This window comes from Erinaceus europaeus, chromosome 20 (assembly GCF_950295315.1).
Source record: "Erinaceus europaeus chromosome 20, mEriEur2.1, whole genome shotgun sequence".
NCBI classification, from domain to species: Eukaryota; Metazoa; Chordata; class Mammalia; order Eulipotyphla; family Erinaceidae; genus Erinaceus; species Erinaceus europaeus.
Window position 1 is genome coordinate 45,012,999 of NC_080181.1, and position 25,840 is coordinate 45,038,838.

Consider the following 25,840-nt stretch of genomic DNA (forward strand, 5'->3'; position numbering starts at 1 on the left):
CCCCCCATCTCTCCATTTCTCTCTGTCCTACCCAACAACAACATCAGGAACAACAATAATAACTACAATAATAAAACAACAAGGGTAACAAAAGGGAAAGTTAAAAAAAAAACAAAAACACTAGTGTTCCAGAGACTTTCTGATGGAGGAGACGAGACGTGCCTTGTTCTGACTTTCTTTTAGCATGACCTTGCTTCCAAGATCAGACCAGGACATAACAAAAGAGAAATGTTACACATCCAGATTCTCTATCAAAAACAAATGATTTATTACACTAACAGAAAAACAGAGAAAAATCCATGGTCACTTTAAAATTCATGCAGAAGAAGTAGTTGGCCCAGTCCCCACCTGCAGGAGGAAAAACCCCACAAGTGGTGAAACAGTGACACATGTCTTTTTTTTTCCCTTCTCTCTGCCACTATTTCCCCATTCCCTCTCAATTTATCTCTGTCTCTAGCAAAAGTAAGTAATTACTGGTCAGACAGTGGTATACTAGCTGAATGCACATGCTACAGTGTGCCAGGACCCAGGTCAAGCCGTTCTCTGTCTCTATCCAGTAAATAAATAAAGTGTTAAAAAATATAAATGATTAGAATAAACACAAAAAGAAAAATCATTTGGCAAACTGCTTTCAACAAACCAGGACTAGAAAGAGACCTGCTAGGGGGCTGGAAAGGCGAGTGTGGGCAGTGGAGCACAGGGGTTTGCTCCTCAGCACTGCCTATCAATCAACAAGCCCGAAACAAAGAGAACAACACAGAGGGTGGCGCTATGCCCTGGTCTGTGTCACAACAACAGAAAAGGAAATAACCTAAACACAATCATGGGCATCAAACACAATCAAGGACAAACCTTCCCAAGTCTATGTGAAATCTCTTCCCACTAAATGTGGAACTAACAACAAGAGATGTCCATTTTCATTCTTCTACTCAGCATTTTACTGGAAGTGGGAGCCACTGAAAGGAGGGAAGAAAAGGTGGCTGGGCGGTAAGTACACGTGGTGCAAAGCGCAAGGACTGGCAGAAGGATCCCGGTTCGAGCCCCCGGCTCCCCACCTGCAGGGGAGTCGCTTCACAGGCGGTGAAGCAGGTCTGCAGGTGCCTGTCTTTCTCTCCCCCTGTGTTCCCCTCCTCTCTCGTAGGGCAGGCACTGAGTCCCAGCAATAACCTTGGAGGCAAAGAAAAAAAAAAGGGAAGAAAAGGAAATAAAAGCTAAAGGTTGGAAAGTGATTAAAAAGCTTGATCTGCAGACAAGATAACGTGTCAAGAAAATCCTAACACAAAATGACATCAATCTACATCTGCAACCTGTCTGAAGATGTACTGGGATTTAAATTCCTACATAATGACAGAGAAGTATAGTTGGTGGTATCAAAACTTGGGAGAGAAAATGGATAAAATGTGGTATAGTCTTAGGGCCAGACAGAAAAAGGGGTGCTGGGAGGCAGTGGCAACACCTCTCCTTTCAGAGAGCTTAGTGGATGGTAAGGAGAAATGAAGGAAGTATGTGAAGCGGCCTTTCAACAACAGAATATGTGACCTGCATGTGTCTGCAGGCAGGAGGTAGGACTTGGTGGGGAGGGAGAGAGTGACAGAAGGTTAAAGAAAGCAGGTATGGTGCCTGGGAAACAGCATAATGGTTATACAATCTCTGGTGTCACTGTAAGTTAGAGTTGAGCAGTACTCAGGTAGAAGAAGAAAGAAAGAAGGGAAGAAAGGAGAAAGGGAGAGAAAGGAAGGAAGGAAGAGAGAAAGAAAGGGAAAAAAGGAGAAAGGAAGAAAGAAGAGACAGAAAAGACAGATGATGGAGAGGAGTTGAGTCGACGTCCTGAGAAGCAGGATCCGCCGGCAAGGAGACTTGAATGACTGCTCAGGGAGGCGTCAAGACTGTGGCTGAAAATGCAGGGTCATGATTATTAAAGTGAAGAGCTCAGATGTGTACATTAGCTTCTTTGTTGAGATTTTGCCAAAGAACATAAATGCAAAAGGCGAGGTGCCAAGGCACACCAATTAGAGGGAACTTTATGGCATTTCCATGTCCGTCTGTATGCGGAGAGGAAACAGGATGGCAATTTCCACAAACCACAGTCCAGACATAATGGTAAATAAAGACTACTTCCAGAAAGTCAGCTATGCTAATCACATAGGTTAAAATCTGTTTAGCTAAAAGACTTGTCTGATAGAATGGCCACAGTCATAAAATCAGGAGATGTGCTTACATTTAACAAAAATTCTTATCTCTCATTCTTCCCAAACCAGAGGGTTTGTGTAAGTATTTCTGTATGCAAAGCCACAGGGCTTAGAAATTATAAGGATTTATTTTTTAAAAGATATTTTTGAGTTATTTATTTATTTCTTTGATAAGACACGAGAGAAACTGAGAGAGGAAAAAGGGAGAAAGAGGCCTGCAGCACTGCTTCAGTGCTTGGGAAGCTTCCCCCTACAGCTTGGGACTGGGCAGGGGCTTGAACCTGGGTCCTTGAGCATGGTAAAAGGGTGCACTCAACTGGGTGTGCCACTGCCCAGCCCCAAGAATTTATTTTCATGGCAGCTTCTGAACCACCTACCTTCCCCATGCACTCCCTTAGCGTGTGTGTGGAGGGCCAGAGAGGAGCTGGCGCTGGGCTGAGAAGGATGGCTGTACTGGGAAGGCAGTGGAGGCGGAGGGGGAGTGGGCTGGAGCGGGTCATACCGTTTCTCCCCATATGATCTATCCACGGTGTCCGCCTCTGTGGACTTTCCCCTGTGAAAAGGGAAGGTAATGTCAACACCTGAAAAGTGGGTTCACATCTAAGTAACAGATCCTCAATCTTCTTAGTACACCCTTGAGTTAAAAATAAATTGAGAAAAATCTGTTTGTTCTTATGAATATGAGAAGCTACCAAAAGATACAAACAAGTTCAACCATCAGCACAAGAAATGTAGGGACAGCACAGAAATTTTAAGGATATTAGTAAAACATCCAGGAGATGGCAATCGAAAGGCAGATGAAATTTTGGGTATACTCGTATTATTGATCAAAAATAGTAATGGCTGACAGAAGTCTTCCAAATATTTTGAGGGGAAAAAAAACCAAAAAAAGCCCCCAAACTTACTGGACTGACCTTCTTCAGATTCACTTCGGGTTTTGTATCTGAGGCATGAAGCCTTGATTCCAAAACACAGAGCATCACAAAAATGATGTCACGGACCAATGACTAGCATTTTTTTTTTTCCTTTTAAAGGACTGGATAGTAAAAGTCAACAGGTATTTGGGCCATATTGTCTCACAGTTAATGAAACGTGGTCCCAAAGTAGCCCCAGACTATATGCAAATAAATGGGTGTAACAACCCCAACACACTGGGCATCTTTTAAGGATGGCCCCTGATTTAGCATATCCAACTGTTGTTGAGTATTGCCAGAGTAGCAGGTATTGCTCGATTCTGTAAGTATTGCTTGATTTTATAAGGCTCGTTGAAGTCAAATGGTGCCTGTGTATCATTACATTTTTCAGATTGCCAATTGTCACTACATAACATAGCAATTCACACAGAAGGTATCTTTGGAACAGACCCATAATTGCAACATTGCCATCTAGACCTTTGCAGAGAGCCAAAGCTGCGCTGGCTTTATGTGCACAAACGATAACATAAGACGTTTGGAATGTGCTTTCACAGAGGACTTTGACGGAAGAAGTCTCATCTTTTATCAGCCTGAAAGCCGTGCTGTGATCTTGCTTTCTGGCATTTAGACTGAGCACTTGAAGATGAAGTGAAGATCTGCAAGTGCACATAAAGCCAGTGACACGGTGAGGGACACCTTATGGAACAGCCTCACATCAATGCCAGTCTTACCACTTGATGCTCCTTTTCAAGTAGTCATAGCTAGTGTAAGAGCCAAGAAATCTAGGTGATGGCAAAGCAAGCGCAACAGAAAAATGAAAGAAAATGGTCAATCTAACTAAGCAAATTTGCAGCAATGAAACTCAAAATGTCATTTTAAAATATCAACCAAGAGATACAGAACCCATCATTGTCAGCACAGTTTGGTTTCTAGAAGGAAATGTAACTGGTTTTCATTTTGATGGGAAATCAAGAATAAGGGACAACACAGAAATCTGGGTCCTTCCTGCCCACCCTCTCGTTGCAGCAAAAAGCAACGTGTCTGAATGTTCTTCCTCTTCCACTTCTGCTGAGACTGCTGGTGGGGAGCAAAGAAGGGAATTAGATGTCAGCAGCCAGCAGATTTTAAAGAAGTGAGGAGAATATTCTAGCAAAAAGGGTTAGAGAAAAGAAATCCTCTATGTAAAAACATAGGAAGAAGTGATACAACAGGGTATTTCTATCAACCCCGTAGGGTGGTGATGATGGCCTGGCAGGTGGAAACATACATATAGCTCTGAAGCATGACTACGATTCGAGAACCTCAGTTCTCCTCTAGCAATACGTTAGCCGCCACCAGTCTTGAACCGAAGGAGCCCTATGGGGGTTGGAATCTTATTTACAGAGCTGCCACGTTTGTCTCTAATGTACATGAAAGCAAGTCAACACCAGTCATACAGTTAGTTTTTATAAAAACTGAAACCACCAACTTTCTGGCCTGAACTTTTCACAATAGGGTGAGTCTTGACAGATACACTGATGGCAAAGCAAACAAACAAAGAAACAGATATATTCCTAGTTGTCTGGGCTGGGTCATGAGCACAGACTGAGAGGCTAGTGTTCTTTCAAGCCCTGGTTAGCATCCTGCCATCCTAACTAGCTTTGGAGGTGAGAGTCTGAGCTCCTGGCTCCCCACCTCCACAGTGCCAACACAGCTGCACGGAACAGTAAGACAACTGTTAAGACTGGGTGATGTTTGTTTGCTTTCTGGGGCATGTGGCCTGTGCTAATAAAGACTCCCATGAGCACATATCTGAAAGGTGACTATGCTGCTTTCCTATTTTACTTTAGGAAACAAAGGCTGGTAAGGGAACCTATGGGTGGCAAGTAGTAAATGGTGTAGTTTAAATATGTTCAACTACTTTCTGATTGTTAAATGTGTATTCACTGGGCAAATAAACAGCATCAGATGGGAAACAGAAACAATAATAATAATAAAGAAGGCCACCTCTCTTAGCTGTCTTCTATGAACCTCAACCTCCTTTTCAATTCTCTAACCAGTAAGTATCTTCTTGGCAAGATGGAGTGCAATTAGGAAGAGTTTGGATTTCACACCACAAAGGACACTAGCACACCAGAATCCATCTCAAGTTAAACACTTTCTCATTCCCACGACACTCTTGAGAGAGGACAGTGATAGCAAACTGAGTCCAGAGAGAAGGAATTTGCAAAGACAGGTGTCACCTATTTCTTCAGGCAGTAGTGAGCCCAGGTGAAACCTCTGACTACCTAACACTGGCTCCTCCCAAAGCCAGGGGGATAAAAAAGGAAGGCGGCTGACGCACCTCGACCTCGCCATCACATGCTGTGCTGGGCTTTATTCACACAGTGGTCACAGAGCCCTGCCCTGACCCCTCGCCGCTCCCTGGGCAGTGTCCTGAGATCCTATCTGAAACACACATCTCTAAAAAGACTTTTTAGAAGACAGAATAATGCAAAAATGAAAAACAAACATAGCCATAGCTGCTTGGCTAAACTAACTTTTAGTACTAGATGAATTTCTGAAACCCACACTCTAGGGTCAGGCAGACAAGACAGCACTTGTGGTTTACACGACATTCTGGAGCCTTGGGTACCAGAGGTTCCACGTTCAGTCCCCAGAAATGCTCTAGTATAAAAAGAAAAAAAAGGGAGGGGGCAGGTGGTAGCACAATCAGCTGATTTTAAAAAATATTTTATTTTATTTATTTATTCCCTTTTGTTGCCCCTCTTGTTGTATTGTTGTAGTTATTATTGTTGTTGTCGTCATTGTTGGATAGGACAGAGAGAAATGGAGAGAGGAGGGGAAGACAGAGAGGAGGAGAGAAAGACAGACACCTGCAGACCTACTTCACCGCCTGTGAAGGGACTCCCCTGTAGGTGGGGAGCCGGGGTTCGAACCAGGATCCTTATGCCGGTCCTTGTGCTTTGTGCCACCTGTGCTTAACCCGCTGCGCTATAGCCCGACTCCCAATCAGCTGATTTTTAAGTGACTCGAAAGAGATTGCCGGGAAGATTGCCCTTTTATTGCTGAGACTTAGGCCTTGCTAACTAGTCCATGTCTGTTTTTCTTTCTGTGGGTTGGTTCTGTTGATGTGTTTGTGTGAGCCCACTCTCAGTACCAAATTCTCTATCAGCTGGAGCTTAACCAGAGAGATAAGACCTGCAGGAGATAGGAATCCACACAGGCACAAGTGGATCCCACAAGAGAGAAAAACAAACCAGTAACCTCCCAGTAGACCGGCTGGTGAAGAGAGCAGCATAACCCTGTTCCTACCTCACCACCTCACTGGGCCTTGCTTTTCTTGTGTATGAAAACTGAGCCGTGGGGGTGGGCAGTAGAGCATGCACATTACCACAGATGCTTCACAAGTGGTGAAGCAGTGCTGCAGGTGTGTCTCTATATGTCTCCCTCTCTAGCTCTCTGACCCTCTGAATTTCTCTGTCCTATCAAATAACACACGCACACACACACACCACCCCCACCTCTCTCCCTAAACCAGAGCCAGGAAGATAGTGTAACAGTTATGCAAAAGACTTCATGCCCAAGGTTACTGAAGTTTCAGGTTCAATCCTTGGCACAACCATGAGCCAGAGATGAGCAGTGCTGGGGGGGGGGGGGGGTAGAGGCAGATGGACAGAGAGATAGAAACAGACAGAAAGAAGACGGAGAAGGAGGGGGGGGGGAGGAACCAGAAATATCTAAAGTCCCCTCATGTGCAAATAATAACAAAAAGGCAAGTTCTTTCTCTTAAAATACGTTTTAGTTTTCCTTCATATTGCCTTCTCCCTCCCATCCTTGTTTTGAAATTTTAAAAGGGAAGAAAAGGACCGGTGTTACCTGTGCTACAAAGAAGGGAGAAGCCACTGGGCCGCATGCTTATTTCCGAAATCTTTAATTTTAACAGCTTTCCTAATTAAACAAAAACCCTCACTATGTCTGAAACCACAGGTTATGAACATTAGAAACAAAAACTAAACTTGTCTTGGGCTAGAAGCTAGGCATGATACTGAAGTGCTGAGCCTAGGAACTTATGTACTCAACTATTTTCCTGGTTTTTGGTGTTTTGTGACTGGGGTCCTGGGCACTCTAATATGTGTGATCTACCAAAAGCAGCACCACCAGCAACCCCCCCCACCACCACCTTTTATTTCCTCTTTTATCAGAACCTGCTCAGTTCTGGCTTATGGTGGTGCTGGGGGCTGAACCTGGGACCCCTGGTGCCTCAGGCAAAAACATCTTTAGCAGAACCACTATGCTGTCTCCCCAGGCTCACTACTTTCTTTTAACATAAACTGAACTTCACAAGACTGCCTCTACGAGGCTATCTTTAGGCCTCACCTTATTTTTAAGAGCTAAGTTTCAGGCACGATAACTTACTTCAAAGAATAGCTAGAATAATTGGATTGGTTCTGAGGGTGAGCCGGCTTTGCGGGTTCTGGCAGGTGGCTGGCAGGAACGTGTGCAGGTTTGTTCTCAAAGCTTCTTCGGTCAAAGTAGGAGAGCTGTTTTCGGTAGTATTCTTCATCTTCCTCAGGGTCGTAGTGATTTGCCCGAACAATATCTTCAGGTGGCTTCACTTGAGGTTTCTGAGGTTCTGGGATTCTGGCAATGAATGGCAAATGGACCGACTTTTTAGATAGAGTGAAAATGGGACAGTCTTCTGTCTTGGACTTTTCACTCATGGCTGTGATTCCATGTCCATACACAATGTACTCAAAAGGCAGCCATGACTACTTTAAAACAACTTCATGATTATCTAGTCAGAGGCCTTAATCAGAAAGAGAAAAGGGAATGAAACCAAGACAGTGAAGACCATCTTGAAGTGTATACACCAATGATAGTAACACATAACGGCTGAGAGAATTTAAGAACGTCACAGAGGACGTTTTAGCACTTTAATCCAGGTCAATGAGTGAGCCTCACGGAAGCAAATAACTCTATACAGTCCAAAGTTCTATAATGGACCGGAAGCAAATGGGAGAAGAAAGGAAGTTATTGGACAAACAGCTTACATGTATTGGTATGTACGCTCTGTTCGGTAATTTTTAGAAACTTTCTATCAAAAGAAGTATGGAGCCAGGTCTCACAACAATATGGGGCATAGGGGCTAAGGTTTCAGTCACCTTATAGTATTTATAGTATGTAACATATGTGTTCAACCAGGTGTGCCACCACCCGCACCCCCCCCCCCGGCATTTATAGTATATAAAAGAGCTCCTATGGTAATGAGACTGCATCCAGACACTCCACAGGAGTTCACATTTCCAAGAAGAGCACCAGACATCATTAAACAAAGAGGAAGGTTCCTGCTGTCTTAAGGTTTAAGAAGGCAATAAATAGTTATTCCACCTTCTGCACCCCACAATGATCCTGGGTCCATACTCCCAGAGGGTTAAAGAATAGGGAAGCTATCAAGGGGTGGGATGGGATATGGAGCTCCGGGGGTGGGTACTGTGTGGAAATGTACCCCTCTTATCCTCTAGTCTTGCCAATATTTCCATTTATAAATAAAAATTTGAAGAAAAAAAAAAGAGAGAGAGAGAGAGAAAGGAATCTATTTACATAGTAGCTCCTCTGTATAAGCACAACTATACAGCGCATTAGGCAGACCTGCATTCAAACTCAGTTTGTCACTTAATAACACTGCAGGTCAAGTTTCTCTCCCAGCTAGCTGAGCCAGATCCTAGAAGCTGCTTTATAGCTTCTCTTTAGACTGAGGATAAGCACCATTCTCATTATAATGAAGTACTTAGCACTATGCAAGCAGGTAGTGTGTGCTCACTACAAGACTCAAGTTAGCTATTTTAGCCAATCCAAATATGTTTTCTACCCCTAGAAAGCTCAAAGTTGGCATATATGAAAGCACTTTAAGCCCTGACAAATGTTAGGGGCTGAACCAGTAGTCAGCCATTTGGTAGATGAAAGAAAATCTTTTTGAGAGGTTTACTCAAAGTCTAACATGGACCTGTTGTAGAAGACACAGAAGGCTCTTCTGGATTCTTTTTTTAAAGTTAAGATATAAGTTCTGTGATGCCACTGACGTGATACTTCTCTTTCTAGACCCACTACTTCATTTATTTGTTTGCCACCAGGGTTACGCTGCGACTCAGTGTCTGCGTGGTTCCAATGTTGCTGGCGGCCATTTTTTTCTTTCCTTTTTCAACAGAGGGTGAGAGACAGAGATAGGGAGAGAGAGTTGAAGAGTAGGAGGGAAGGTTGTAGCACTGTTCCACCTCTCCCAAAGCTCCCCTCCTACAGGTGGGGCATCTAGGAGCGCTGCTTCAGTGGGGAGAGTTGAGTTGGCGGTTTGCACTTGATGGCAAAGCAGGAGCCTCTTTCTTTTCCCCACCCCCTCACCACAGTAATGAGCTTGCCCGCTATGATGATCAAATTCCTGGTCGGTTCCCTGCTGCAAATGCCGCAAAGCACACCCACCTGTACAGAGTTTTGTCGTGTTCACTGAACTGATTCTGAGGAGTGGCTTTAGGACCAGTGATGGGAGCGCCTGCAGGTTTAGATGCTACCTCTGGAGGCTGCAGGAAAGGGAGAAAGGAAAAAAAAGACACATGTGTTCTAGGAATAGAAAATTATGAAACAGGTTTCATTTAAAGAGGGAGGGAGAGCAAAGATGCATTCTGAACCATTCTTCATTGAATAAGTCTATGCATTCCAAGCAGGAAGAGTCAGTTACTTATTTACCTTAAAACTAATGCTGTGGTTTTCATCCTTCTTGTTCTCCAGCGATGCAGATCTTTTGTTTTCAAACATTTTAACTCTAGTGAGCACGGACTGTGGCTTCATGGCTGGATCTTCCTCCTCTTCAGCCATAGTTGGGGGCGGAGGCAGTGGTTTGCTACTGGAAGGCAGAGCTTCTGGCTTATGTTGGGATGCAGGGATTAGGGGAGGGACAACTGCAGCACCATGGAGAGGCTCGTAATGGCCCGCCTTGGAGGAAAGTCCTTGGGATGCTACTTGCTCATAATTCCGTGGGTACTGGTCAAAGTACTGCTTGGGCTCTGTAGCCTTGGGGCCCGCTGAAGGGTAGGCCTGAGCTTCTGGCCTGTATCTATTGTGCACGTCATAGCCAGGGGTGGGTGGCTCTTCGTGTCGTAAGGTGGAGGTTCTGGGTAGCTGGTCGTAGCGTGGTCTGCTGTCGTAAGACAGAGGGGCTGGCTCTTCAAAGCGCGGGAAATAGCCTCGTTCTGACTCTTCAGGATGGTGTCTGGAATCAAGGTCTCGTGGGTGCTGATTTTCAAAAGAAGGCCGAGGTTGGTAGGGTTGTTTGTCATCAAAATATGCCCACTGCTCTTCATAGGTGGGTATGCGATCTTCATAGCACAGACGATGGTCATAGTTTCGAGAAAACTGGTCTGTGTAGTTTGAGGAGTCGTATCTGTATGTGGGCTGTTCCAGGTCTCTGCTGGCTTGTTTCTCTAGGTAGGGGGGTTGGGTTTCATAGCCCAGACTGGGCTCTTTGTCTAGCCTCTGCCCTGGATGACCCACCGCTGGCTGTTTCAAAACATGATTCTGTCTCATCATTTCCTCAGGGTAGGGATCCTTCCTATACACCTGCATGAAAAGTTCATGTGTAAGTACACAGGCATGTTCTGAATCCTAGGCTGTTTTACTAGACAGAGCTAGGGTTTAATATGTGAAAATGGTACACATTACCATTCATTATCAGGACAGAAGGAGATTAGTGGAGAAAGCTAGTTTAAGTGAAAGCTTCAAATTTAAAATGCAGGTAGAGGCATTTCTGTTTCAGCATGTACTGACGGAAAGTGAGTTGAAATAAATCATCGATCTGTTTTTTTTTTTTTTTAAAGAAAAAAAAAACTGAATGCACTGAACTACTGATTCTACTTGATTTGGACACCGAAAGGTCATAGAGAAAATTCATGGAGACTGTCATTGATAAACCCAACAACTAGCATGATATGTCTCAAACACATATTAAAGAATTCTGGGAGATGCTGAAAACCAAAAATAAAACAATAATAAATTATTTAAGCACAAATCCCAATGAAGAGGTTTGTTTTCAAATCATCAGTCCATCATCAGAAGCCATGCAAACTACAAAACTGAAATGATTTGTACTGATTTGAAAGCACGACATTGTATAAGCCCACGGGGGAGAGGGGGAGCAAAAGGAACTTAAAAGGGCAAAGCAAAAATGGTCGTGTGCTAGATTGATGGAGAGCAACGGATTAGTGCAACAAGGCAGCACAGGTACCTTTGTTGAATCTACATGCGACGACAATGATGCTTCTTGATCTCTTAGCATTATGTGAGCTGCCTCAGTGCCTGGTGTTCTTACAGAGTCAGCTTGTGGTGGGTAAGTGGTGGGAGGAGCCACGGTGGGCTCCTCCAGTCTGACATGAGTGACATTTGCAGTATGATTAACTGCAGAGGTTGATGATGCTGGGTTTGTTTCAGACGAAAGGTAAGGGACTGGAGATGAAGCTTCTGCTTTCTGCGAAGTGTTTAAAATATTTTAAATAGAGTGTTTCTGTTTACTGCTAACTTCCCACTTCCATTTATAGTGGTTGGTAGACATACATTTTAAGTGTGCTGAATAATAAAACTATGACCTCATGGCCTAAATTAAAAAAAAAAAAATTCAGCATATTGCTGTGCAAGATGAACACACAAAGTTTAAAGTTAGGCCCTTGGTATTTTCAAATTGAAACTGAAGACCAATTTTTAATCTGGCAAAAAATATATTCTTTAACTCAGTCACCACCATCTAAAATGCACCTCTACCTACAGAAGGTTGAATTCTTGCTGCTTACCTGTTGAGTGGCTGTTTTAAATCCAGGGGAGTCTATTCTATGAATTGGTTGTGGCTGCGCTTGTGGTGAGTAAGGAGGATATGTTTGGTTTTCATGATGCATTCCAGAGGAGTCCTCTCTCACAGGCTCAGAGGACCGTGTAATGGCAGACTCCGGTGGAGTCCCCACCTCATCATTAAGGGTTTCATCTAGTTCTTGATCAGTGTAGGCCCCGCCTTCTGTATCTGTGTCTTCATAGTCAGAAGTGTGTCTACTGTCCGTGCTATACATTGAGTATTCACTACCTGGGGCTGACAGGTAGGACAGACGATCATCATGCAAATCAAGGTCATCACTTGTAGCACCATCCGCCTGGGTCAAATAAAAGTAAATCAAAAATTTTATTCAGTAGTTCTGTAAGAGATGGCCTTTATTTTACAAAGGAGATTGAAAAGGGTATTTTCCTTTGGAGAAATCACATCTACTTCTCGAAACTTCTGCTAAGAAAGGGTCAAGAAGATTGTACAAGCACACATGCAGACACACAGAGCATCCTTTGAAATCCAAGGGGCCTGGATGAATGAAATGCTGGCTGGACCCCCAGCCAGGAGAAAGCTGGACTTTGTGGCCCAGTCCCAGAAGACAATGAAGGCACCATGGCACCATTCAGATTTACAAAATATGAGCCAGTCACTAGCTTGTCAGCACAAAGCAAGGTGAAGAGGGAGAATGCTACCAGACTCAGCTCACAGAAACAAGGACACACTGACAGAACAGCGCACGAGAGAGAACAGCTAGGAAAATAAATGTCATGATTCAAGTTGACTAAAGGTGCATGAAGAAAACATTTTTAAAACAGCTGTATTTGTCCCTAAAGATTTTATAAAGCACAATGAAATTAAGCATCATCTACATGCTGGTTGTCTCATTAAGACTTTTTAAAAAATTATTTGTCACAGATGTATTACTGAATTGATGGATAGGAGAAATGAAGTTATGCTTATCTAACTAAGTAGCTAAGAAATGAGCTAGCTTTTAATAGTTTACACTGATTATCTTCTGGGTAGATCAGTAAGAAAATGAGACGTGTTTGAGGGAAGGGAAACAGAGTCAACAGATTGTTGTCAGATACTAATTTCAAAGTAGCAGCTGGATTTAACAGAAGAGAACAGACCCCGAGGAGCTTGTCTAGACACTGTGCCCAATCTGGGCACAAGAGTGGAAGAATCTGGACTCCAGACTTCAGACAATCCTTCTATTTCATGATGGACTCGAAGGATAAATGTGAGGTTTGAACTGCCTGAACAGCAATTCCACAGAGTTCTGCGTTTGACTTTGTAACAACCTGACCCTGGGTACTGCCTTCTTGATTCTGAAGACAAAAGTGTGTCAAGCTTCTAGTGGCTCCAGTTTTCAACAACAGCAGCTTCACTGGGTTAGAGATAGTGAGGACCTCAGGACTCTATGTTATAGCCGAGTCTCTCCCACTGAAAGAAATCTCAATGACTTCTGTTCTTTAATGGCTGCTGGAAGAAGAGAAACCTTCTTGTCATCTACTCTAACTTGCCATCCTTCTGGTTGACTATAACCCAGTAGCCAGGGAAATCTACTTCCTTGCTGCAGTGGTGTGAAATGCAGAAGCCAGCAAAAACCACGAGTTGTTTGGCTAGGAAGTGACATTTGCCTACAGGGTAAGAAAGCCTCAGGATGATTTTTCTTGGTTCAGTAGGGAAAAATACAAGACTGTATCAGATTTGCCAAAAGAATTCCTCTTACAATTAGATCAAAATAGTCAGTTCAGGAAAGTCAATGTGAAATGAAGTGGTTTCAGTTTAAGAATCTGTTCTAATAAAATATATGTAACTACAAAGAGGGGACAAATCAAGCTGTAACAACCTTTCCTGATTTATAAAATGTATCAAGCAACTCTAATAATAACTAATTTATTTTTCCTTAAATAAAACGTTAGGGAAGACAGATACATATCTTAAAGTGCAAGCAAAGACAGGAAATCATAGTGTTATTCTCAAGAGAAACCATGGAAAATTAAGATCTGTGAACTAAGAAAAAAACTCTCAAATAGTTAGACATATGTATTTTCTACATCTGTCAGCTAATTTCATTTCAAGACTCCCCAGTGCAAGCTAACAGCATTCTCCCTGACAAAGGCAGCTAATGGGATTACATTGTTATAGAAGATTAGTATGGAAGGGACTGCAATCTTCTCTCAAATGCCACAAGAGTAAAAAGTAGTATAGTGTGTTGCCTTCAAGTGGTGCAGTGAGTTTTTTTCCATCTTAGTTGTCTACCAAGTGTTCCAGTTAGATTATGTTAGTGATTCAGAGTGGTCTGATGATCTTGTATTGCTAAATTCATCCCACAAAGTGGTACTAATGAGAAAAATCTAGGTCCTGGTACATATGAGCGGGGGTGGGAATAGCAGACACCACCACTGGAAGTGAGTACTTTCACTTCCTTCCAGGGGTTGTCTGTTTTCTGGGTCAGGGGAATAATGGTCAAAGCAAGCGGCATGCACTATCCCAGCAGGTGTAGCCTTAACCAGGTCGAGCAAAGCAGAGGCCATGCTGGGGCAAACACAACAAAAAACAGATTTTCAATCTCCCTGAGTAACCCAAACATACCAATATTGCACTGATCTGAAGGTAAAACATGTTGACCACAAAAGGTTCTGCCCACTGTATGCTTTTGAGAAAATGACTCTTTCCCCAACAGAATGAACAGGCCTTTTCCCCTCAAAGATTGCCATAAAAACAGAAAGGCTGACAACAGAGAGAGGTCACGGTGAAGCTGGCTATTGGGAGGGACATAAAATGAAAATGCAAAAGTCAAAAAGAAACGAATGCTTTGTTCAATCTTTCCAGGCAGGTGCTGAGTGGAACAAAGGTGAGAATTTGGGGAAATGCTTAAGCATAAGACTAAAGCACCTTCTTATAGCTGATGCTTCCTGGAGCCTGTCATATGCTTGTGGATAATCATGCTACTCCTCCAGGGGTGGGGTCACACAGGGAGTAGCACCAGCACCCCAGTCGGCCTGCACAGTTGCCTTTTTCTGAGAAAGTCTGAATGGTGTGCTGAGGCCAATCAACACTCTGGGGAAATTCACATCTGGCCACCTACCTCCTCTCATTTTCAGAGGAAGTCAAAGCCAGCTAAGTCCTTCCTTAAGATCGGGGGGTGGGGGGAGAGGGGTGGGGGCGAACCCCTGCACACAAACACCTAAGGATGAACTTTCCCCTGAAATAATTACTATTAATGTAATGAAAAGACAATGGTAACTCAAAGGCATCTCTGATCAGTATATAATTTACTGAACAGGTGAAAAAGTAACAGAGCTTTCTTACCTTCCCCTCAGAAACCCAGACCAACTGGTTCTGCTGTTGTTGAATTGCTTCTTTCAATGCACCATACCAACCATCATTCATTGAGTTTAAGTTAATTGTAGCTGAAAATAAATTAACACGGCTTCAGAGTACATCCAAGATTCAGAACTCACTGAACTCTGGCTTAAAGCTGGGTCTCATCATTACTAAGCTAGAGGCAAGATGATATTTGAGGATAAAAAAAAAAAAAATCTATTCAGAACTGTACCTTTTCCTTTAAATAGCAAATATCAATGCAGCAAGAAGTCTTCTGGGTAAAAGCTAAGTAAGTTTCAGTGTGTGGGTTGTACAACATTTTTCACTACAGATACTGAGTTGTTGGAAAAGTCATGATACATTTTTGCACAGAGAAACATAGAAAAATACATCATGACTTTTCTGGCAACCCAATAGCTACTAAGTTGAAAGAAAGACAGCCTATATATTAATAATATACTCACTTGTAAAAAGATGGTGATTATTTTTACGAAGTTTATGAGACCGCTCATATAATTTCCTGGCACTTTTCCGAGATTCCGGGCACAACCTCATTCTCATTGTTTTCACACCTTGCTTAGAATCAGGGTTAAGGAATACTACAATTGGATACCACTGGGCGTAATTCAGGCGGTCGACTGCATTTGGTGTTACATCTAGTAGAGCATGTTTGTCCTGGGAACACAAAGAAAAGCAAACAAGGCTAAAAGATGCAACTAAGAGTCATCACCACTTTTGAAAGTCACAAGCTAGGCTACATTCTCCTGGTTATAGATATTAAGCTGCATCCCAAAATGCTTCAGGAGCATGTCAGAAAAATCTGTAATTAGAAACAGATTCAACACAATTTCTAGCCTAATTCAACAGAACAGCAAGTCTAGGGAGAGAGGTCAGTGTTAGTGCACAGGACTTGCATGCCTGAAACCCAGAAACCCCAGGATACATCCCCAGCATCACCATATGCCAAAACTAAGGGGGGGGGGACGAATGGGGGGAAAAAAAACCCAGAAAAGAACTTTTTGCCAGCAGACTAATTTAAAGAGAATGCCATACTTGAGACTGCAGTAATTATTTGTTTTTATGGCAGTGAAAAAAAGTATGACAATTTAATATGCCTGGCATGACCTTACAGAGTAACAATGTATAAATATAAAATATCTGAACATTTTGATAGCTAAAGATGATATGCCAATGAATGTAATAATATATTACCTTCAAAGTGATTATAACATCCTTAAGTACGTACTGTCTTTTAAAAATATCAAGCGGGGAAACCAGGGACTTGAACCCAGGACTTCACACATTGTAGCAAGTGAACTCAACCAGATGTGCCATCGCCCACTCTGGTCAGTAAGTGTTTTCTATGGTTTATACTAATAATTTTAGAAAAAATACCTCCTGGTTGTAAATGAACTAATCCCACTCATTTCCCTTGAAAACAAAGCATTCACAGAATGTAACAATGGAAGAGGTTAGTTAGTCTGAAGCGACTTACTTGGTCTATTATTTGCTTTATTGTGTGGAGGCGAATAATGCCAGAGCTACGTTGGTCAGTTCCAGCATCTCGTGGTTCACTTTCTATTAACAAAATAAGGACAAAAATAAAGCATCAGATTTTCATTAGATGAAAATTACTCAGCCACTGGGAGCTATGGCGTGATGGGCTCCGTAACACTTAAGTTAGCTGCAGGGGCTCTTTCTTCTGTTCCATGGCCTGTTCAGAAGCATTTTTGGTCTCTACCTTGAAGAAGCCAACATTTTACCTCTATTTTGTGAAACACCAAGATGGCCAAGTGTCCTTTGTCTAGGGCAGAACTGCTGTGGCTGAGAACCACTGGGCTAGATCAATGCTTCCGCACAATGTCAGGATTAAGAACAGACAAGTGAGGCACTTGCCTCAGATATAAACTTAATGGGCTGTCCATCCAAACCTCAACAGCCAAGTAGTATATATATATTTTAAAGAATTTATTTATTTATTTATTTATGAGAAAGATAGGAGGAGAGAGAAAGAACCAGACATCACTCTGGTACATGTGCTGCCGGGGATCGAACTTATAACCTCACGCTTGAGAATCCAATGCTTTATCCACTGTGCCACCTCCCGTACCACAGTCAAGTAATATGTTGATGCAGTATGTTAAACCACATTAATAGTCCACAACAAACAGCATATTGACATTAAACAGAATTGGATAAACAGAATTGGAAAGTATGACTTGAGTAAAACACAAGTTTGTTACTTGGCTAAGAGTAATTCTCAATTGAAAGTGATATGAAAGATAAATATATATGAGCTTTTTTCCATCAAAATCAGAAGACTAAAATGTAAGTTTTATACTGACATAAATAAAATATGTAAACTTAAAATAGTGTAGTCTAAAAAAAAATTTTTTTTTATTGCTACCAGGGTTACTGTTGGGGTTCAGTGCCTACATAATAAACTCAATGCTCCCAGCAGCCATTTCTTTTTTTTAATTAGGACAGAAAGAACTTGAGAGGGAATGGAGGAAGATAAGGAGAGAAAGAGAGACATCTGCAGCACTGCTTCACCATTCATGAAGCTTACCTCTCCAGGGAGGCCTTGATGGCTCAAACTGTGTGCCCTCAACTGGGTCCACCACCACTAAACCCATGACACACATTTTTCATGTTTGTTTTTTTTTAAATAAAATCAGGGATAAAAAAAACAAAAACACATAAAAGGTGATGAATATTCTTTTTGATGAAGGTTCCAATGCAGCTTTAATAATATTCCCTGACTGTATCCCACTGTGACAGAGAAACCATGATTTTTGCATTGCAAACTGAGATAAACTGAGGAGGCCCTCGAGGGGGGAGTCCCATATGGACTGGGAGCTGCTGGGGTCAATATTGGAGCAAGTCCAAAGCCACCAGCAGCAAGACTATGACAGACTGGCTGGGGGGTGGGGGGGGAAGAGGGGAGGTACTAACTTAGAAGACTCCTCACCTAATTTTTGGTCTTATTATCAGTAGAAAGGGAACCTGGGGTGGGAAGGGCTGGGTGGTGGCACACCTGGTTGAGCACACATAGTACCATGCACAAAGACCCGGGTGGCTTGGGCCCCCACATACCACCTGCAGGAGGCTTCACTGGTGGTACACCAAGCATGCAAGTGTCTTTCTCTCTCCCTTTCTATCTCCCTCCCCCTCTCGATTTCTCTGTCCTGTCAAATAAAACGGGGAAAAAGGGGAGGGGGAACCTGGAGCAAGAAGACTTCATTTGTAAATCTGAGACAGTGTGTGTTCTCTCATCGGTACCAGGCACCGACCTACTGATGTCTACACTGCAAAATGCAGCTTGGTGAGCATTCCAACCAAAAATCTCAGTAAGTCTCATGATTTACATGAAGCTCTTCACTAAAAAGGCACTGCAATGTTTAGAACTCTGATCACAAGGCAAAGGTGGAGGGGAATGAAAGCATTCTGATATTGCAGATGTGACAAGGTAGATGAAATCCACACTGAGGGAGAATCTGAGAGATGTTAGCGAACGAGACTATCATGAGACAGCTCCACAGGTAAATGGTGGACACAGAAAAATTAAGGGAGATAAACTGGCCTACCCTTTGGTGAAGGAATGCAGTGAAAAAAACACCCTCAAGCTCACCTGAAGTCAGTATTGGGGCTACTCACTTGCACCTGAAGTCAGTACTGGGGCTACTCACTTGCAATCTGATAAATATCTGGCTCTTCTCTTGCCAACTTTTCTCTGGCAACATCAGCAATTGGTCCAAAGATGGTTACAGGCCTTAGAAATCCAGCTGGGAAGAAAGTGAAATAAAAGTAGCAAAGTTCATACCTTTTCTTTCCTATTCTTACTGGTGTTCAAGAGTATTAAGTTAGCACACGAAGAATAAACTACCTTCCCGAAGAACAACTCTTTCATACGCGGGAAATTTTGTTTGAACGGGCTGAGCTGACAAATCCTCTCTGCTTTTTCGAAGATTTCTCTTGGAACTTCGGAGACCCCGGAACCTCCAGAAGTCGGCGCGGTCTCCCCCTGCTGTTTTTGGAAGTGTATACTGTACACTGGCTAACTGTTCAGCTCTGGACAAGAAAGGATAAAAAGTAAAATGAGGGTATTGAAAAGACAAAATGGGGCAAGGCTGAGTGATGGTGCACTCAACTGAGTGCACCTGTTGCGATGCTCAAGAACCCTCAAGTCCCCCGTCCCCACCAGCAGGAGGAAAGCTTCACAAGCAGTGAAGCAGGTATGCAGGTGTCTTTCTCTCTCTCTTCTCTATCTCCCCCATCCTCTCCTCATTATTATCTCTGTTAAACAAACAAATATATATATTTAAAATAGGGAAAAGACCCGCAATGAAAGGAGGTATGAAAATGCTGGGTAAAAAACATCATGCACAGTTGAAATATTAATGGTTAAAGAATTGTGTACAACTAGGCCAATCATAAATGTGGTGAACATGATGAAAGCCAATTCTTCACATTATGAACTTTTTTTGGGGGGGCACTGAATACAGCTATCATTTCCTTATTTTTGTTCTATAGGAAGCACTGACAGGTTTATACCTGTTCTTATTGGGGATGATGCCTCGTTCTACCTCCTTATGATTTTTGCCAATGCGAATAGCAAGCCAAGAACCCAGTTTTCCATTGTACAAGGTATCCACCACACGAAACACCTCGCCTTTGTTAAAACTCAATCCATAGGGAGATTCCTTTTCATATTCAAAGTGAGTTCTAATATAGAAAGAATCTCCTACATCTGATTCTACGATGCGACGGTAAACTAAAAGGAAACAAAACAAAAACATAATAATCAGGGTGAGAAATTAATCTAAGGGAAAAAGCATTATATATGTTAAGGTGCTGTTGATAACAGTTATAATATCAAAATATCAAATGTTGAATCATTTTGCTAGGTGGGTACTACATTGATTATTTTGTCTCAAGTTTATCACCATTACCTTGGGAAAAGCAACTCTGTTTTAGCATTTCCCTGCTGTTTTGCAGACGAGGAAACAGAAACAGATCAAGCAAGCTGTCTAAAGCTATACAGATGTTTTCTGCTTATGGCAAGTAATTTAAATTTCATTTTAAACATTATATAGTCCCATCTTTTTTTATTTTTGTTTGTAAAATTAATAGTGAGTTACAAGACAGTAGGATTATAGGTCATCATACAAGACTGTAGCTCCACACCACACCCACCACCAAAATTCTGTGTCCCTACCCTCCCACATCCCAAAGATAACCACCAGAGTTCTCACAAAGTCTTAGAAATAGTTTGTTTGATAATTCCATTTTTTAGATAGCTGGTTCACAGATGAGGGTAACCTGGCTCTCCCAGGGGGATGTGGTGGCCTAGTACTATCTGGAATCATTTTTGATGGGCACAACTGTATGTGCATGATGGGTGTGATGTGCTGTGGGATCTAGCAAGTGGAGGCTGGGGATGCCTCTAAAGATGTACAGTGCACAAGACAGTCCTTGCAACAAGGGGTCGTCTTGCCCCATTGCTTTGGCAGTGCTGAAGTTAGGAAACGATGTCCTATATTAAGACTGTATCACATAGAAAAACGGTTATTTTCTTGAAATCCAGCTAACAGTTATTTAGTAAGAAGTTCAGGTGTTGTCTCCATACATACTTGCTGTATGGTCCTGATAGTTAAGAAGTAAACTGAGGTTTTCATAGTCTTTATAAAGGACAGCATGACATTCTATTTAATTTACAAGGCCACAACGCTAGGTTCTTTTTTTTAAAATTTTTTTATTGGGGGACTGATGTTTTACATTTGACAGTAAATACAATAGTTTGTACATGCATAACATTTCTCAGTCTACAAAGCTAGATTCTGTACTAGTGGTCACTTTGTGAGGTGGGGTGTCTAGATTTAAAATAATCTTTCTGAGATTGCCAAGTTCATCTATTATTCAACTTGGGAGTGACTTATTTTAAAAGACTGGCATTAAGAAACTGGGAGATAGTGCACCCAACAGGATGTGGGTCTTAGAATGCTTAAAACTCTGTGTTTTGAGTTCAAGTACCACATAAGAACACCACTGACAGCATCAAGAGAGCTCCATGAATGGTGAAGTGCTATGGTGTATTTTCTCGGTTTTCCTATTTGTTTGGTTGTTTATAGAGAGAGAGGAGTGGAGGTGAACTAGGGAGTGCTCAGCTCTGGCATCAAGTGGTACTAGGGATTAAACCTGTGGTCTCAAGGATGCAAGTTGGCGAACTACTCCCCAGGCCTCCCTGTCTTAAAAAGGAATAAAAAATTGGGGTTGGTCAACCTAAGACTATGTGAAAACTATGGTAGTGGGCGAGGGAGATAGCATGGTTATGCAAAGAGATTCTCCTGTCTGAGGCTCTGAAGCTCCAGGTTCAGTACCCCCAGCACAAGCCAGAGCTGAGCAGTGCCTCTGGTGGTTATGGGAGGGGCGGGGGATGGTGGCACAAAAGTTTGGTGATGGCTTCAGTGTAGAACTACATCCCTGTTATCTCATCATCTTGTAACTTACTATTAATGTTTGTCCAGAGTGGTAAAGCCCTGGTCATGGTTTAAAAAAAAAAAAGGTTTTTTTTGTTTTGTTATTTTGTTTTGTTTTAATAACTATGGAGGTCTCTCATAAAGAAGGTAATGAGCTTATTCCCCAATACTGCATTCAAAAATGAAGTGAAAATTCTCATTTTAAACCCTTATTTTTGTCATTTTGTCTCACCATCCTTCTTCTTCTGGGCCAGTATGGTCACTTCTTCTCCTTTAGGTAGATCGAGCAGGAAAAGGACAGCTTCTTCTCTTATGATATTTGTGAAGTCTACATTGTTTACCTGTTAGAACATATATTACAAATTGTTCTTTGCCTATTTTAAGATTGTAGAAATACTCACATAGGAAACAAGTGTTTACAGAGAAAATATTCCACACTTAAGAAGGAAAATTGTATTTTACTTTCCAGAAAAGAATATACTCATTTAGGGGAGTCGGGCAGTAGCACAACAGGCTAAGTGCACGTGGCGCAAAGCACAAGGACTGGCATAAGGATCCCAGTTTGAGCCCCCAGGTCCCCAGATCCCCACCTGCAGGGGAGTCGCTTCACAGGTGGTGAAGCAGGTCTACAGGTGTCTTTCTCTCCCCTTCTCTGTCTTCCTTGCCTCTCTCCATTTCTCTCTGTCCTATCCAACAATGACAACATCAGTAACAACAATAATAACTCCAACAAAAAGGCAACAAAAGGAAGTAAATAAATATTTTTTAAAAAAGAATATACTCATTTAAAGTAAGTAGAAAGCAAGTAAATAAAGTGAGTGAAGGTATAAATCAATTTCATGAATTGTCACAATGTCTTCTGACATTAAAGACCAGTCACATAGAAATCTGATTTAGGTCAGAAAAGACATACAACAGAAGCTCTACTTTTCAGTAGTCTTTGAAAAAGAAATTTAAAAGGGAATTGGGAAAAAAAAAAACCCAGCATATGCCTTATATGTGGCATCTATAGGACACAGGTCCAATGTCAATCCTATCTTATCTTCTATATATTCTTAAGGGCCAAAATAAACACATCAAAATGTCACCAGTGATTCTGTAGGGTGGCTTACAGGTAGGTTTTCTTTCACAATTTTTTTTTCACACCACAGAAAAATCAGTATATACTGCTCTGATGATACAAATCAGAATAGGCTATTATTTATTTATTTATGTAAGGAGAGAAAAGGAGGGAGGAGGAAAGGAGAGAGAGAAAAAGAAAGTGAGGGAAAAAAGGAGGGAAAAGTGTAGGTGGGTTGACTGACTCTGAACCACAGCAGCCCTCTACTCTGGCAAATGAAAACTGGACAAACACATGTAGAAAACTGAAGGAAGACCACCACTTAGCACTATATGCCAAACCCAAATCAAAACGCATTAAAGAACTAGGACATTGTATCAGAAACTTAAAACACACACACACACACACGCACACGCACACGCACACGCACACGCACACGCACACGCACACACGCACACGATTTATTTGGAGACTCAACCTGATGGATAGGTGAGATGAAAACAAGAGTAAAGAAATGGGACTACATCAAGCTAAAAATCTGTCTGTTGGGAAGAAACCACACAAGGACAGGCAGGCAACCCAGTAAATGGGAGAAGATATTTTCATATTACACAGCTGACAAGTGACTGGCTTCAAACACTTAGAAAGAACTATGACTAGCGCTGGGGTGACATCATAAAGGTTATGCAAAAAGCCTCTCATGCCTGAAGCACCAAAGATCCCAGGTTTAATCCTTAGTACTACCATAAGCCTGGTTAAAACAAACAAACAAACAAAAAAAGATAAATCTACAACTGGGTTGAACCCATGCTTCATATATGTAAGGCCTGAGCTCTCTCTGGAGGTCAAATTAAACGACTAAAAATATTTTTCAAATGATGCATGCTGATTCCTTCAAGATATGAGGTTAAGAGGTCTGTGATTTACCGAACAGTGATTATGTGTCTGAGAACAATGTAAACACAACCACAGCACAATGCAGATGGAAACCAGTTTGTCAGCGATGATGACATTCTGTCCTGCTAAGTTTGAGGGAAAGGAGGGGGAACACTTGACTCTGAGCTGCTGCCTTGAGCACAAACCTGAGGTGAAGGCCTAGGAGCAAGAGAGAAATAGAGATCTGCTAACATTCCCCAAGCTTTAGAAGTACCATTTTTAAAAGATCAGAAAAGAATCTTTAACAGCACTTAAAAAAAGGAAAATGAGAGCTGAGGAGGACAATAGGTCAATGATGGCTGCTACGCAGTCAGAGCCAGTCGTGGCTCAGGGGGAAGCCAGACTATAAAGACTTTATAACTGCAATCACTGAAAGAGAGCAGAGAAGGAAGCCAACTATGTATCTTCAGCAAGTTCAAAAGCAAAAGGACCGTATAATAAGAGCCAAAGAGGGAAAAAGTTAAACATGAACAAAGAGTAAGATTCTGGGGCAGAAGACCGAATCTAGGACATGCACAGGCCAAGAGCCGAATCGAGGTGGAAACAATTTGAAACAGAGGACTCACAATGGATAGATTTGATCTTTTGATTAAAAATGGGACACAGTTCATCTACCAGGGGTCTGGTTTGTTTTTTTTTTTTCTCCAAAGAGATCAAGATGGTACTAAACAATACCACTTATGGAAATGAAAAACAGAAAGATTCCTCTGGTAAACTGCAGCTAAACCAGGATTTCCTGAGTTTTGCAATCGATCCTGTCTCTGTTGGGAGTGGGGTTTGGGCGTCAGCCTGAGTAAACCCCTTTATCCAAAACCTGGGGTGAAGAAGGCCCCAGAGGGGGATGTGGACAGCTACAAAGACTATTCTCCAGGAAGAAGAAGGAGACTTTAGGCTTATCGCTAAGTTGGGACTCATGCCAGAGTCTTGCCAGCCTGTTTAGCTGAACTTAAAAACTCCCTGGTGCATATTACAGGGATCCAAGACCGACTATTTTGGGGAGGTTTCATGAACACTAGTGATTAAAATGAAGCCAAGGACTCACACCATACAGTGACATACAACTTGGCAGTAAACAAGAGCAAACGTAGGAGTGGAAAATGACAAATCCAGAAAAGCCAAGACCAGGGGGATTCTTGATCCAAATGTTCACTGGATTTAAGACACTGTGACAAAAATCACAATCTCTAGAAGATGCAAGTTTGCTACCTGCTGCATTTTTCTACAGAGTTAAGTACTTCTAGATTTGCAGAAGCTGACTTACCCTGAGAATTTGATCACCCTCTTCCAAACCTTCTTTGGCTGCAGGGCTATCTTCTAGGACACCAGCTACAAATATTCCAACATCATTTCCACCAGCTAGTCGCAAACCCACACTGTCTCCTTTTCTGAACTTCACTAGTTTCATGCTGGGCCTGTTAAAACAAATTATTTCACTTCAAACAGTAAAGAGAACTTTGAAAAATCATAGCGTACTATTATAATCAACATTATATTCAGAATAAATTAATAGGATCTGAATCTCTGAAATTATCCCAATATTACCAATTTAATAAGTTTAACATTAGAAGTCCCCCTTTAATAGCACTTTTTCTGATTAAGAAATATTAAAATAGAATATGCAAGTACTATTTTATATGCTAACTTCTAAAGTGGCTTTAAAAACTCTCAGGGATATCAATATTCACTAGCAAAAAAAAAAATCTATTTTTACCTACTCCAATTCATATTGCATTATCCTGAGTACTGAAAAGTGCTATTTTTATTTTATTTTATTGCCCTTGTTGTTTATCATGGTTGTTATTGCTGTCGTTGTTGGATAGAATAGATAGAAATTGAGAGGATGGGAAGACAGGGAAGGGAAAAGAAAGACACCTGCAGACTTGCTTCACTGCCTGTGAAGCAACCCCCCTGTAGGTGGGAAGCCAGGGGCTCGAACTGGGATCCTTATGCTGATCCCTGCACTTTGTGCCATGTGCACTTAACCCGCTGCACTACTGAAAAGTGCTATTACACAAAATATTTTTCCAAGTAGTGAGTTAAAATCAAGTTCTATGAATTGTGATTAAACTTTGCAATTGGTGGATTCTTTTCTT

The 25,840-nt window shown here is 41.9% G+C and overlaps 1 protein-coding gene and 1 long non-coding RNA gene across 7 annotated transcripts in view; one reads left to right on the forward strand and one right to left on the reverse strand.

Moving 5' to 3' along the window:
* LOC132534853 (uncharacterized) overlaps positions 1 to 25,840 on the forward strand; it is a 92,427-nt gene that overhangs the window by 49,789 nt on the left and 16,798 nt on the right. The gene's annotated exons all lie outside the window — the stretch shown is intronic.
* The window catches only part of TJP1 (tight junction protein 1), a 213,877-nt gene that overhangs the window by 8,021 nt on the left and 180,016 nt on the right, over positions 1 to 25,840 (reverse strand). For 3 of the 6 annotated variants that reach the window (XM_060179284.1, XM_060179283.1, XM_060179282.1), the window contains exons 12-25: positions 25,009 to 25,159; positions 21,984 to 22,092; positions 19,827 to 20,046; positions 19,159 to 19,343; positions 18,962 to 19,057; positions 16,768 to 16,850; positions 15,737 to 15,947; positions 15,258 to 15,358; positions 11,917 to 12,267; positions 11,358 to 11,597; positions 9,824 to 10,693; positions 9,560 to 9,657; positions 7,502 to 7,726; positions 2,567 to 2,742 (exon numbers count right to left, since the gene is read on the reverse strand). In XM_060179284.1, coding sequence (XP_060035267.1) covers positions 2,567 to 2,742; positions 7,502 to 7,726; positions 9,560 to 9,657; positions 9,824 to 10,693; positions 11,358 to 11,597; positions 11,917 to 12,267; positions 15,258 to 15,358; positions 15,737 to 15,947; positions 16,768 to 16,850; positions 18,962 to 19,057; positions 19,159 to 19,343; positions 19,827 to 20,046; positions 21,984 to 22,092; positions 25,009 to 25,159 — 3,116 coding nt within the window. The remainder of the gene's footprint in view (positions 1 to 2,566; positions 2,743 to 7,501; positions 7,727 to 9,559; positions 9,658 to 9,823; positions 10,694 to 11,357; positions 11,598 to 11,916; positions 12,268 to 15,257; positions 15,359 to 15,736; positions 15,948 to 16,767; positions 16,851 to 18,961; positions 19,058 to 19,158; positions 19,344 to 19,826; positions 20,047 to 21,983; positions 22,093 to 25,008; positions 25,160 to 25,840) is intronic. The other 3 variants (XM_060179287.1, XM_060179286.1, XM_060179285.1) reach the window with 1 other exon arrangement.